Source organism: Arachis hypogaea, chromosome 2 (assembly GCF_003086295.3).
Source record: "Arachis hypogaea cultivar Tifrunner chromosome 2, arahy.Tifrunner.gnm2.J5K5, whole genome shotgun sequence".
Lineage (NCBI taxonomy): Eukaryota > Viridiplantae > Streptophyta > Magnoliopsida > Fabales > Fabaceae > Arachis > Arachis hypogaea.
Window position 1 is genome coordinate 97541789 of NC_092037.1, and position 15939 is coordinate 97557727.

Genomic DNA, 15939 nt, shown 5'->3' on the forward strand with positions numbered 1-15939 from the left:
CATAATTAACAAAAAAAAATATATGCATATTTAAGTAGAGTTTAAATTAAAGATTAATGTATTACGAATATGAGTTATATTTAAGAGTTAGTTGCTAGCTGACTACTCAATCAACCTAAGTCGATTAAAAATATGTATATTTAAATCATTATATCTTACACCCTTTTACATATATTGGCTACATGTTTTGAAAAAAGAAAAAAAAAAGTTTATTCTAAGGGGCTTTTATATTTGTTGTAAAATGTCAACATCAATCGGACAACATATATAGCTTTGAAGATTTTGGGACTCAAATATATATATGCTTTTGACCATATATGCTGAGTTAAGGACGAATGCTGTGAGAATCCGTCCTAACAAAGGACAATGTCCTTTGAGGAAATGGACCATGTTTATTCAATGATGAAAAGTTCCAAAAACCCTTTATAAAAAAATTGGAATCTATGTAATAAGGCATCACTTCTCTCCTTTGGCACACACAAAAAGCCATTGCAAATTCTTCATTGCAAACTTTTGAACCAAACTTAATGGTTGCAAGGCTTTGTAGCAGTGATCCGCAGAAAGTGACATTAGAGTATTAGACAATGTATCCCAAGGTTCTTATGTTAGGACTTAGGAGAATATATAAGAGATGTACTCAATATTAAAAAAGCTATTTTATTTTAAATAATTATCTAGAATTTCAAGCAATATGTTTATTTAAGAAAAAAATTGATGATGTCTAATTGTCTATAGTGTTCCACAATTTCTATTGTTTGTGACAATTTCCGTTTATGTTTATAATTTTATGTTATTTATGAGTTAACTACTAATTTAGCATCTTAAAATTTTTTACCAAAAAAAATTATGAAAGATGTTATCGATAAAATAATATTTGAATGTTAAAAATACAATAAAAATAACCACTAAATAGTATATTTTTTATAGGTGAAAAAAAATTCATATTTAGCAAATGATTTATTCATTTTGATTCGATGTGGCAATATTTGAATAAATATTTAAAGGATGCACAAAAAAATTAGAGCAACATTTGGTTTCTAATTTTTTTTTTTTAAATGTGATCATTCACAATTTTTTTTAAAATCACTTGACATAAAAATACTAAAATTTAAAAGTAAAAAGATATTTTTTTAATAATACTTGCAAAAAATTCTATCAAAATTTGATCTTTAAAGTCATTTTCTAGAATATATATTTAATATTTAGTTTTTTTTTGTCACATTAAAAAGATGTTAATATTCAATTTGGTCTTTGAACTTGCACGTGAACCTCAATTTAGTTCCTGAAATTTCAATTGCCTTTTTTTTAATTCCCAAACTTTGCAAACGTGACTCACATTAGTTCCTAAAACAATTTCTGGCATAAAAATATTAATGAAGTACTGACATGCACAACAAAATGCCATACTGAAACTTGTAAAAGGACGTTGTTGTTATGGTTTTGGTGTTTAAATAGTCTAAAAATGTCGCTGAATCACTTATTTTAGGAGAAAAGATTTCAATAAATACTACTTGTGATATTTTTTTGAACTATTGGAGTGCTAAAACAAAAACATCGTCATTTTACAGAGTCAACGTGGCATTCGACTGTCCACCTTAGCATTCTGTCAACGTTTGTGCGTCGAAAATTAGCCTAAGGACTAACGTAAGTCATATTTGCAAAGTTTGGAGACTAAATAGAGACAATTGAAACTTCATAAATTAAATTGAGGCTCGTATGCAAGTTGAGGAACCAAATTGGGTATTATCTCCGTTTTTAAATATGCCGAAAGTTTATTTATCGTTAACATCTTTTAAAATTATTTTTGTCAATAATATAAATTTTTGGATATCATTTCACTCTATTTATTCTCTAAGTACCATATTGATTATCCAATTTGTTCGGTAAGGCGGTTACCGGACGGTTCGGGTTGGAATCCTGAGTAGGCATCCATGAAGCTCAGATATCGGTACCCCGCCGCCGCGTCGACGAGTGCGTCTATGTTGGGGAGGGGATAGCAGTCTTTGGGGCACGCCCTTTTGAGGTCGGAGTAGTCTACACACATTCTCCACCTCCCATTGTGCTTTTTTACCAAGACTACATTTGACAGCCACGTCGAGTAGTCCAGTTCTCTGATGAACCCCCCTTCAAGGAGGCTGGCCGTCTGCCTGGCCACTTCCTCCGCCCTTTCCTGTGACATCTTTCTCCTCCTCTGGGCCACCGGCTTTGCTTCGGGATTGACGGCTAGACAGTGTGACATGAGTTGGGGATCTATCCCTGGCATGTCGGCTGGTGTCCAGGCGAAGAGGTCAGCATTGGCCCTGATCATCTCCATTAAGGGCTCCTTTAACTCATGGGGGAGGTTCCTGTTTATGAACGTGAATTTCTCCTCCCCCTCACCGACTCTGAACCTTTCCAAGTCCCCTTCTGGCTCAGGTCTGGGTTTGTCATCTATTCTGGCGTCCAGGTCGGCAAGGAAAACCCCCGATGCTTCTTTGGACTTTTTCCTGAGAGAGAGACTGGCATGGTCGCAAGCGACTGCCGTTTCTAGGTCTCCTCTGATGGACCCTACGAATCCGTCGTCAGTAACAAACTTCATCACGAGTAATTTCGTACTAATTGCTGCCCCAAGGTCGTTGATGGTTTTTCTTCCCAGGATGATGTTGTAAGCCGTGGAATCTTGTAGGACAACAAACTCGGCCATCACTGTCCTTCGCCTTTGTCCTTGTCCCAATGAGGTTGGGAGCGAAATGATCCCATCTGGTTTGATGAAGTGGTCTCCCAACCCTACCACACCGTGCTGGTGGGTCGCCAGGTCGGCATCGCGCAGCCCCAAGGCATCGAAAACATTGCGAAACATGATGTTCGAGTCCGCGCCTGTGTCCACCAGGATCCGTTTGATGAGGCCGGTTCCGACTCTGGCCGTGATGACCATGGGAGGACTTTCCGGTACCTCGTTGAACCATTGGTCCTCGGGGCCGAAGGAGATGGATGGGAGTCCCCGGGAACTTCTGGTGGATGAGGAGGAGACTGTCATCACCTTGGCGTCTTTCTTCTGTGCCGACTTCGATCTCGGAGCCGAATTCCTTGCAGTTACTACGTTCACCACCGTGAGGCCGTGGTCGTCTCCCTCTGGTTCTTGGCGTCGTCTTGTCGCCCGGGACCTGTCCTCGCCCTCGTGATCCCGATTTCGTCTCTTCGGTTCCCTTATGAGGTGGGAGAAATCGGCGAGTTTTCCGTCCCTGATTGCTTGTTCCAGGGCGTCCTTTAGGTCGAAGCAATCTTGGGTCTTGTGCCCGTATCCCTTGTGGTATTCGCAGTAAAGGTTTTTGTTCCCCCCTGTTCGTTCCTTTAGGGGTCGCGGCTTTGACAGTATTCCCTTTTCGGCTATCTGTTGGTAGACTTCTGTGATTGGTGCCATGAGGGGGGTGTAGTTGGTGAACTTCCCGACTCGGGGGAATGGCTTTGGTGCCTTGCTCGGGCCGCCGTCCCTGGCGTGTTCCTTTTGTCTTTCTCTGCCCTCATAGTGTCGGGTTTGGTTGTACGGGGGTTGCCGTTTATTGGCAGCCACGGCCCGGCTGACTTCCTCATCATTGATGTACTATTTAGCCACGCACTGGATCTCCTGCATTGTCCATACCGGCTTTGTGGTAAAGTGCTTTCTAAAATCCTCATTCAGGAGCCCATTCGTCAAGCACAAGCTCGCTACCGAGTCCGTCAGCCCGTCAATTTTCAGGCATTTGTCGTTGAAACGATCTAGGTATTTCCTAGTCGGCTCCCCGGCTTTTTGAGTCACCCCCAGCAAATTGATCGGGTGCTTGGCTTTGGCGATTCTGGTCGTGAACTGAGCCAAGAAGGCGTGGCTAATGTCGGAGAATTGGGTCACCGAGCCCTGCGGGAGGTTGTTGAACCACCGTATTGCAGGTCCCACAAGGGTGACCGGGAAGGCGCGACACCTTACCTCGTCTCCCACTCCTTCTAGATTCATCCTGGCTTCAAAGGCCGTTAGGTGTTCGAGCGGGTCTTGTGTTCCATCGTACCTCATGTCCGTTGGCTTGTCGAAGTGCTTCGGCAGCCGGACCTCGAGTATGGAACGGTGGAACGGGGTCGCCCCCATTATGACGGGTACTCGTGTTCCCGTTGTTCTCCCCTCGTCGTTCTCCCGACGAGTGTCCTCCTCCCTGTGGTCTGTGGTACGCCGTCTCTCGCGTCTGGCGTAAATGACGGGGTACCGATCATGGATGCCTACTCAGGATTCCAACCCGAACCGTCCGGTAACCGCCTTACCGAACATTGGCGCCGTCTGTGGGGACACTCGTCCATGGACTTCGTGCTAGTCGAAACCGAGACAGGCCGCGAGGCCACCCACGGGGGGAACGCCGCTGCGACGGAAGCCCGACAGCACCCGAGGTCACCCCCGAGAAACACAACGCACTCGCGCGAAGGACGCCCCTTTGGGGAACTGGCGACAACCACGCCAGAATAATGCAAGAGTTACGCCATAGAATGCAAGACCTGGAGCGCCGATTAGCAGATAGGGAGCGCGACCAACAAAACTCAGAGCAGAGTCACTCCCGTTCTCGCTCCAGGAGTCGCTCCAGACGCACGCCTAGCCCCCAAGCCGAGTCCGAAAGCACCAGAGGGAGGGCGCGAGAAGACGTCACATGTCATATCACCCTTTTCCACCTGTACATTTACTGACAAGAGCGTCGGAGTGTCTTTGCAGGTGGCACCCCCCTTCTCCCACACGAAGTGCTCGGGACCTCGCACCTCCTTTGCCGGCAGTCCACGACTTGACGAGCCCCTACCATCTCTCAGGATTCCAACCCGAACCGTCCGGTAACCGTCTTACCGAACACAATTTAATTTTAATGTACTGTTTGGTATAAAAATAGTTTTACACGTATATCTAATTAATAACGTCCCATCAACAAAACTAATTGTACATCTTTGTAAAATATTTTATACTAAAAATACATTAAAATTAAAGTCTTGATTATCATGATGAACAATTCCACCATGGTCAAGTTCCGAAGACAAAAATTTGTGCCTCCAAAAAAAAAAGTTGGATCTGAAATTGATATTGAAATGAAAAATTAATACAAGTTGTGTTTGGATCTGAAAACGTATGATTGATACAAAATATCTTATGGAGAAATGTTTAATTTGTTCGTTTAAAAAATAGTAATTTGCACAAATAAATTAAAGTACTCCTTTTATATAAAAAAAAAAAGTTTCTAATAATGCTCTATCTTGTGTAATATGTTATATTATTATATATAGCAGAGGAGTGGTGCAACTTGTTCCACGCCCTCACCTTCTATGTTATCTTCTGCATAAGTGATAAACTTCTTATCATGGAATATATATGCAATATAAATATATGTATAGTTGTGTTATGATGTGATTATAATTTCAATAACAATGGCGATCGAGTTCATTACTGTAAGACATTGATGATGCCGGCAATAGGGTGTGGTAGTGCTACAACAAATATAATAAATATATATAAACATTAGTATTTTATTTTTGAAAGAAATAATAATATAGAGTGCGCATGCATGATGCATCACATATATATATATATATATATATATATATATATATATATATATATATATATATATATAATGCCCATTATCTTTGAAAAACACTAGATAATTCTTTTCTTAAAAAAATTAAAACCTCCATAAAAAAAATTTCATAAAATTATTGACCATCTAATAACATATCTCAAAAAAAAAATTTATGATAAATGTCAAAAATTGAAAGAGTCATTTTCATTTCTATAATTTCTTCCCATTATTAGCACCCTATGTAGTGCTTATTAATTGAATAAAATTTTCCTACTATATTTAATAAATAATCAACCATTTTCATCATATAAATTTATAATTATAAAATGTGTATACTAAATAAATTAATTATCAAATCAGTATCTTTATTGAATATATGTTAAAAATATATAAAATAACATATACATAAATATATAATAACTAACTTAATTTTTTATTTTTTATGTATATATAACATTTTTTAAAAACCTTATTATATATAAATTTTATTATATTTAACTAAGAGATACTAATCATGAATTGTCAATATCAGGGAAGAAGCTGGGACAGCATGGCTTTGGAGATAGTGGGATTCATTCTTTGACTTTAAAGCTTAGTTACGGACGAATAATATGAGAATCCAACCCATAAAAAAAGAGGGGCAATGTAAAAAAAAAAAAAAGAAAGAAAAAGAAAAAGAAGAAAGATTATCTTGGTCCTTTTGTTCCATTGTATAACAAACAAAAATCATATCTCACACAGTATATAATTATTAATATAATCAGCCAAATGGAGTGGTCAAAGACTCACACAATAGAGGCTGGATTCCAATTTTTTCATATATAAAAAGAAAAAAAAATCAAAATAATTGTTCATTAATTAGCTTAATGAATATGATTTTCGTTTATAGATTAAATGTGAAATTTAAGCATTACATTTGCAAATAGTTTTATATTTAAGTTTTGGTGAGTATAAAAAGAATATCATTTAAATTATCTCCAACTAAAAAATATTTACAATTTTACTAATTTGAGTTGGTCGAGTAATTAACTCACTTGTCTGTTTAAATAAGTGTCAAAAATTTAAATTTCACCTTATGTATATAATAATTTATTAATTAATCATAAATTTTTAAATGAAGTTTTGATCGGTAATAAATTAATATTTAATTTTCCAAAGACGTGAAAAAAAAAAAAACAAAAGAATATCCATGATTTTATAAATATATGAGCCCTTAGATATCACATTAAATTAAATATTTTCTAGTTTTCTATGTTGAATATACTATAAACTTCCCTTAAATTAAACCTGCTATTTGCCGTTATTAATTACTACTAACCTAATAATAGTTAAAAGAATGAGTTTTTTTCCATCAGTTTAATTTCATGTATAATTTTCTAAATTCATGAGACCTGCCTAACAGATAAATTTTTAAAATTTTTTTAGAAAATTTTCTAATCTTTTTAATTAAAGGTGGTGAGGGCACTTTATAAATGGTAGGACCAATTGACCACAATGCAAATGCAATGGGCATCTTGTACGGAAAACACTGTTATGTTGCTCTTTGCACTCTGCACCTTTTAAGGATCATCCCTTCTCACTTCCCATGGAATCTTTTCCAATTGGTGTATTAATTTAAAAGATTTATATTAATCATATTTAGTGGTTTAGTGGCTCATCACTTAATTTCTTAATTAAGTAGTTGAGCATGTAAATGCTATCTTAACTAATAATTAATTACTTGGTTTTTCAACTAAGTTAAGCATGTAAAATCTATCTTAACTAATAATTCATTATTTAGTTTTTTTTTTAACTAAGTTGAGCGTGTGAATTCTATCTTAATTAATAATTCATTCCATATGTATATTTTTATTAATGAAACTTTGAAATTTGTTATGAGAAGTCTAAATAAAAAATAAATGAAGAATATAATAATGTGTCATTTCCAATTTTTTCTTCCTTTTTTTGCTTGTACCAAATATGTCAATAAGTCTCATCGAATAAAGGAAATAAAGCTTATTTGAGATATAAATTTAATACATAAATAATTATCATTTAAAATTATATTTAAAGAAATTATGAACTCATCATACACATGAAAATACTGTCTATCAATATACTAATTGATAATTTTGTTTTACCAAATATATTATCTATTATCTATTATTTATTTCATAACATTTTTCTTTAATTTGTTATTGTTCAATTATTGTTTTCCCTTATGTAAAATACCCTTTTTTCATATATTAAAATATCATAAAGTATTTTTCTTCTCTAAGACTTTAAACGAAAAGTCAAGACCATTGATTAAGAACTTAAAATATAATTTAGATGTTAACCAATATAACAATTATTGTTAGTAGTATTATTATTATTGTTGTTGTTGTTGTTGAATAAAAAAATAGATTAATAGACACAATTAATATACTAATTAATAATGATAATAATAACCATGGGCAAGATCTTAGGCACGTCTAGTGCATATTATTCTACTAATAGCAATGATATTAACGGTTAATAATCATGAGAACTAATTAAGATTTAATTAAGATAGTTATTGTAAAAGTTATATATGATTGCTTCCAGTTCTTTAATATTGTATGTGAATGATTAGATGTTTCATCAGATTTAAATTTTTATAAAAGTAAAGGTGATTGTGGGAACTCTAAAACCTCTTCTAAAATATCTGAAGGTTGACTTAATTAAATTTCTAATAATATATAGGATCCAATAATTTGATTAACTAGTTATTTAAAGAAAAAATCCAAATTAAAATATTTTTATTTCAAGCGAGTACCGGTTAAGAATAGAAAGAAAGAAATTTGGAATATAATGCCTATGTCTATTGTGCCTAGCATGGTTAGAGAGTGATGGAAGAATAATTATTTCTTTCGGAAAAAAGAAAAAAAATTCCTTAATACCCAATATAATAGGTCTATTTTTACATGGTCATTTAATTTAATTTTAATATATCAATGTGTGGTTATATTAAACATGCGCATATTTGTCTTTCTTTTTTTTTTTTTTGGATAAGATAAGATGGACACATTTTTTATCTATATTATTCAAGTTAAGTGAATGCAGATATAAATTAAACAAATGCATTCTCCCAAAAATATTCTTTACTCATCCTAAAGAATAAACTTACATGTTGATTCTAATTCAGTACGGGGTATAAAAATTGGAGGTCCATCTTAATAATACAAATTAATTTAATTTGAAATAATAAAACCCACTAAAAGAAGGTGAAAAACGAAAGTCTAGAAAGCATTATTCACTAACATGATGCTGCCACACCAACTTGGGTAAGTTGATTTTGACTTATTGTCCTTATTTTACTTAATAATAATGGATGCACTAAAAGTTTATTAATAAAATTATTCAAAGGAATGGTGTTTTTGGGAGGTTAGCCTCATAAATTCTGATAAAAAGAGAAGAGAATAATAAACTCAAGAAATACTACGCTAGAAAAAGGATCTCTCTAGTTATACTATTAGTAAATAGAGTTCAACTCAAATATTAAGGAAGTTTTTATAGCTTCAAGATATTGAATTATATAGGTTAATTTCAATATTGTTGAATAAAATAATTATGTAATTAATTAAGTTTGTAGAACAATTTGATATTATTTTTCAAGTTGTTCATAGGAATATTTATGCTTTCGCATGTCGCAGTAGTATGAGAGATAATAAATTTGTACACTTATAATTATTGTGTACTTTATTAGTATTTTTGACAAATATTTAAGTCAGTTAAAAATAGATCATTAAATAATAGAAAAATAATTTTTTTATAGCAAAACATTATATATTCACATATATGAAGTCAAAAATTAAAATTAGAGATCATTTAGTATTTATATTCTGACTTTGTTGGATGCCAAGATAATTTTGATCCATTGTAAATATATTCACATGTTTATTGAAAAAGTTTTTTAAAGATCAGCAATGTTGAGAAAATACTTATTACTCTTTCTACTAAAGCACTTGAATATAAAACACATTTTAAAGATATCTAATTAAGTGACAAACACGTCACAAATTATATATAGATATATATTTGAAAGATCACTTGAGTTATTTTGTAATAACGTGTTAGTAGTATAATATTTTAAATTGATATTAAATAAGAGAGTTTAGAGTGTTTAAGTATCTAATGAGTAAATTAACACAATTGCACAAATTTCATAAATATATGTGTATTTAGTTTATAAGAAACAAACATTCAAGATCTTTTGTCTGGATATTATTTATTTATTTATATAGGTGTCATATTATTTTATGATATATTATTTCAGTAGGAGTGTGCATTTAGATGCTCATATAATTTAGACAAATTTATGAATATGGATATTTCTGTCAAAATAAAGTATTTAGTTTTGTTTTTACTCTGATTCATGATCTCATAAAATTTATTAAAGTTGGACCAGTTGAAAATAGACATTCATATATAAGATCATTTTCACATATAATTTCTAAATTTTCTCATCTAAATTTGATCAGTGTCGTTAAGTATATTAATATAGTGATCTTCGTGGTATCATCACGACACTGATGTGATTAAAGTTGCGATAATTCCATAATTGATATATGAGATGAAGCAGATTATTAAAGTAATCAAGGAAATAACATTCAAATGTGCGCATAAAGTTTATAAGATTTGATTAACTCAAGAAAAAAAAAAAAATATATATATATATATATATATATATATATATATAATCCAAGTAAAAAATTGTTAGAAAATTATAATTTTCTAATCTATTTATGGACAATACATATAATTGATCATAACTAAATTAGTTATTTCATATTATATGACTTATATAAGTAATTTTATTTACTGTTATAAATACTAATAAAATAAATCATTATTATTTTTTATTTGAAATTAAATGAGAATAAAATTAAAGATATTATTTTGTTTAGGTTTTAGGATTTAATTAGTGCTGCACTCAAATATAAATAGTGATTTTAGAATTTTAGTTTTTAACATATCAAAACTGCATTTGTAGCTCTTTTTTTCGTAAAAAAGTTTTGATTCGGCCTTATTAAAAATACAGAAGATTTTAATTAAAAAAAATAAAAAAACAAACTCTTCTAATCATGTTGACAAATTTAAATACACTTTTCTATTCAAATATTTTTTTTTCTTAATAATTTGACATGAATGATCTTAGAATTAAGAAATTCTAAAAAAATTTCAACATATAAAACATGACATGTGATTATCGATATATTACGGGAGATTATAATAGTTAAAGATCACATGCTTATCAAGTAAAAAATAAAAATAAGATCGAGGATCAATTTTATTTATGCACCTCTATATATACTAAATGATCTCATTTCATTTTTAGAAAAAAATTATTTGAATCTGTGAAGCCACACATTTAATTAATATTTAGTGATTATTGTTAAAATATGTATTACTTTCCTTCTTAAATAATTCATGTATCTAGACATATATATATATATAAAACTAGTTTTTATATATGCCACCTAAACTCTTACATCATACAATAATGGTCGATTAAAATTAAATTTGTATCATAATATTGTCAAAATTATACAATATACATGCAAACTCCTCAAATTAAATGGAAGGGTATGTACTATATGCAATGATTTCATTCACATGTCATAGTGTATATAAAATATATATATGATCTATCACAAGTAATAGGAGGTAAACTTTTTGTGTTATTATTATATTATTCTCTCAAAACTCTCTTAATTTTCATCTGTGGCTACAATAATTCCTTTTCACCCAAAATGAAAAAAAAAATATAAAAATAAAATATGGCTTTGAACTTTGAAGAAAATCATGATGATCACACACATACAACACTCTCTGATGAAGCTGGAACACTACTACTAAATCCAGAAACAACTCTATTATTGGAAGTGATGGATGATGATGATGATGATGATGATGATGATGAGTTGTTATTATATAAAAACTTTGCAATAATCATAGCACTAGGCTCCAACACAAACTTGTTCCATGCCTTATTTGCTTCTTGTCCATGTTTTTGGAAAACAGGTGTTGCATCCAACCTATGAATCTTCCATCTCTTAACATTCCTTAGCCTTTGGATTTTTCCAAATTGTTTCCTAGCCAAGTTGCAAGTGTTGACCTTGATTTCATTGATTGCTTCATCAAGCAACCTTTGCTTTGTTTCTTCATCAACAACATTTTCTCTTCTAAAATACTCATCAAATTCAGGCACCCCAATTGCTTTTCTAATCCCAATTGAGTAGTCCTTATTATTGGGATTGAAAAAGGGTCTAAGCTCATTGACCATACCATTTAGGTACATTTGGTCAACCCTTTTTTGCACATATGAATCAAGAACATCCATTTTCACATCCACCCAAAGGCAACAAAAATCATACCTTGATCTGAATTTGTAATCATCATCATCAATTAGGGCTTCAAGGTATGAATTGGATCCACCAACTATGATTGGAAGCTGTTCCCTCCTAGTGATTGAGTCAATGGCACCTAGTGACATGTCACAAAAATCATAGGATGTGAAATCAATGTTGGGATTTTGTGTCCCTAGTAAGTGATGTGGCACCCCTTTTTGCTCTTCTTTGGAGATTTTGTTTGTAACTATGTCAAGTCCTTCATACACTTGGATTTTGTCTGAGTTGATGATTTCTGAAGGAAAACATGTTGCAAGGTCAACAGAAAGCTTTGACTTTCCAGCTCCTGTGGCTCCCATGATCAAAACTACTTTCTCTTTCTGAATTTGCCTCACATTCAATTTTGGGACATTGCTAGTAGGAACATTTATTAAGGGTTGTGTTAATCTAGACATGAACATTGAAATAGTGGTGGTCATGGTTTAATTTGAACAAACAAAGATTTGGGTCTAATGGGATAGATATATAATAAGATAGAAGAAGTTTTGGAAGGGTGAGAAAAAAAATTAAACTTTGGGGTTTAATTAGGAAGTGTGACACATTGACACATTTAATTTGTTCAAAGGTTGTCACATACACAAGATAGAGAGAAGTATATAATTAGTAAATTGATGATGAGAAAATGGGTAGTTGAATATTTATAGGCTAAGGGAAAGTAGAAAGAGGTCAAAAGTGTCACAATCTGCCTCTCTGTTCAAGAATATGTTATTGGAAAATGAATTATTTAATTGTCAACTATAATGGAAGCTAGTGGATGGCCTTGACAAATATTCCTCCAATATTTATATTAACTTTATGCCATATACAAAAATAATGTTTGATGCATGGTCCACTGTGTAGGCTCAAGGAAGGTCCTTTTATTAAGGTCCCATGTTGTTTTATGAGAAACCAATGGGCACTACAGTGGGTTTTGGCTTTGATTTGAGAGTGCCAAATTGCATCAAGAATAATAATATTGATATATGATGATGATAAGGTCATTCTCAATTCTTATTATTCCTTTTTTGGTTTTTTGTTTCTTATGAATTTTGTCTATATATAAAATATATTATATTATTTTATATTCTAATGCTTAGTTTTGAAATTAGTGATTAAAACAGCTTTCCCACTAATCCTACATCACTAGATAGGGTAAAATATTCTTTAACTTTATATAATTAATGAGAAATAATTTAAATGAAAGAAAACAAAAAAAGCCTTATTAAGTGGATTAGTATACAAGAAGGTCAAATTATATTTAAATGGAAGACCTCATCTTTTTTTATTTTTTTATGTACTAATCATACATATATTTTTATAGTCTCTAGCTAATTAATTAAGTATATATGTTAATTAAATTCTCTTAGTTAATTTGAGTGTGGGTTCTACTAGCTAGCAGTACCAAACAGCATCAACAAAAACGTATAGGTTCTATGCATGTTGAATAATGGGCACCTTCTTTGCTTCTTACAAATGTTGGGCCAGAATTTAATTAATAGAAGATTAGTGTATAAAGAAATGCCAATTAATTATTAATTGTTACTTACTTGAACTTTGACAACTACTTTGTTAATAGTCCTATATATATTGCTTTTTTAACATTAATTGTCTAGTTTGTATGCTTACTTAGACTCTTTAAACCATCATTAAGCAGCTAATTAAGTGATGAATAACAAATTAAATCTCCTTAATATTTTCAATAAATTATGGGCAACAATGCAAGGGGTTGACTTAATTATTAGGGTTAGACAGGGTCTCATAATTTGAGATTTTACTTATTTAATTTCTTTAAACTTAAAATAAATTTTTAGTCTTTCGGAAGGCATTTTCTACTTGGGTTCCGATTAAAATACCATGCTGTCACCATTGATTTTTGTTTATGAAAAAAAAATATGTTATAGGTATTATATATTTATAACAAGGGAAATTGCATCAGGTAATTAATATCAATATATAATAATAATAATAATCGGTGGGTTGTTGTTGTACTTATATTATCAACTTATCTTTAAGAGAAAAAAAATCATATTTTGTAATATTATTGGAAGTATGAGTATGTTATTGGGTTGTTTAAATTCAAAATTTTGTTTAAGACTAAGCTAATCGAATCAACGAACAAAGTGTTAGCAAAACTTCACCAATTCTAAAATATAACAATGTTACACTAATTAACAATTTTTAAGATTAAGCTAATTGAATCTTACTTTATGTATATAGTAATTTATTGCATAAACGATAAATTTTTAAATAAATCTTAAATTTGCGATCAATCCGTTCTTAACTTATCGAATTAAAAGATACAGTAAAAAAAAATGCAATGCAAATTAAAAATTTTAGCGTTCATTCTTTTAAAATATCACTTTATATATAACTTTTGATAATAAAACAAAAAGTTATTTTTTATATATAATTTTATATAAATAATTAATCGCATATTATTTAAAAAATTATTTTTAAGAATAATTATTTTTAAATTTATTATTTAATCAATTATCTAAACATATCAATTTAATCAGATAATTTTATAAATTGTTTTATATTTTTAATTAATACATTAAAATTAAACTCGTAACACAAGATGAACGATGATGGGTAAATTATAATTTTATAATTTAACCAAAAGAAAGCCACTAATTATACAATGATTGCCATTAAATCTTGTTTCCTTCATGCGCACGTGCATCCCACACAGTGAGAATTGACCAAGTTGCATTGGTTCATTATTAGTGCGGCCATTGGCCATTGCCACCAAATAAATCTTCCAAAAAGCATAGAATTAATGATGGTATAAACGACAATATTTGTGTGAAAAAAGGAACAACCATGACGTAAGGAACACAGCATTTGTTCTCATGAAACAATTAAATTTTCTTTATTAGGGTTTGACAGTGACTCAATCTTGTTCTTAATTTCATGCATGATAACGAAGGTTTTCTATGGCAATACATCTTATTATTATAGAGTATAGATTCTTATGTGATAAACACATATGTGTAATTGATCCTTGTTCGAATTCATCTAACTTAATAGTATATATGTGAATATGAATGAAAAGTCATTTTCCCTACCGTTAATTTTTTCCCCTCAAATCCAACAAGTTGCAATTCAATTTTATGTGCACTACAATTTAAATTCATCTTATTTAATTTGTCCAGTAATATATATCAATAAAAATTTAATTTTAATGTATTAATAATATAAACAATAATTTTATTTATATATGTCACTAATAATAATATATTATGTTAAAAAATATTTTTTTTTTATATTAACCGTGTGAATGATAATAAAAAATGGATAGAATTTGACGACTACTTGATACGGTTAGTATATCAAAAAGTTCAATATATGAGGTTGACATTGATAGAGTAATCTTCCAATAAGAAAATAGATAGCTTATGGTAAGTTTGGAAAATAACATGCATGATTTGAGATTCTTATTGTTGATTGATAAAAACTCGGTTATGAAAGGTACTTTCTTTTATCATCAGGCATTATATTGATTCCTTCACTCATTATATATATATATATATATATATATATATATATATATATATATATATATATATATATATATATATATATATGTGGTAAATTCTAGCCTACTTTTTTCATAATAACATGTAATTTATTCTCTGTGACATATCATCTTTTAATTGGTTGTTATGTTAACTATGGTTAAATTATTAGTAATTAAATTATAGCGATTATGTAATTAAATACCTCCAAATTTAATTTCAATGCCATCCAGAAATCCAATATCATCGTCACCATCACTATCATTATCATCATCATCATCGTTATTTTCATCTTCTTTTTCGTCTTCCCCTTCTACACTATCATCATAAAAAGCCATCATAATCGATTTCACGTTCTTAAATTTTAAGATTTTCTGAATTTCGCAAACGTAAACTTAGTCTCACCTGGGCTAGGTTCACAAAACAAAAGCAGTTTTTAATTTTATAACTAAACACAAAGAACACAAAACACAGAAC

The 15939-nt window shown here is 31.0% G+C and overlaps 2 protein-coding genes across 2 annotated transcripts; both read right to left on the reverse strand.

The window, feature by feature from the left end:
* Positions 1-3580: 3580 nt before the first annotated feature.
* LOC140177476 (uncharacterized) lies at positions 3581-4096 on the reverse strand. The gene has a single exon (XM_072210589.1). The coding sequence runs from the start codon at positions 4094-4096 to the stop codon at positions 3581-3583; it is 516 nt and encodes a 171-aa protein (XP_072066690.1).
* A 7122-nt stretch (positions 4097-11218) lies between these two features.
* Positions 11219-12569, reverse strand: LOC112754834 (adenylate isopentenyltransferase 3, chloroplastic). Its single transcript, XM_025802621.3, has one exon. The coding sequence runs from the start codon at positions 12382-12384 to the stop codon at positions 11368-11370; it is 1017 nt and encodes a 338-aa protein (XP_025658406.1). The 5' UTR covers positions 12385-12569; the 3' UTR covers positions 11219-11367.
* Between the last annotated feature and the right edge of the window lie 3370 nt (positions 12570-15939).

Bases quoted from the DNA above. Each gene is read 5' to 3' on its own strand.
- LOC140177476 (XM_072210589.1), bottom strand. From the start codon at position 4,096: ATGGGGGCGACCCCGTTCCACCGTTCCATACTCGAGGTCCGGCTGCCG.
- LOC112754834 (XM_025802621.3), bottom strand. From the start codon at position 12,384: ATGACCACCACTATTTCAATGTTCATGTCTAGATTAACACAACCCTTA.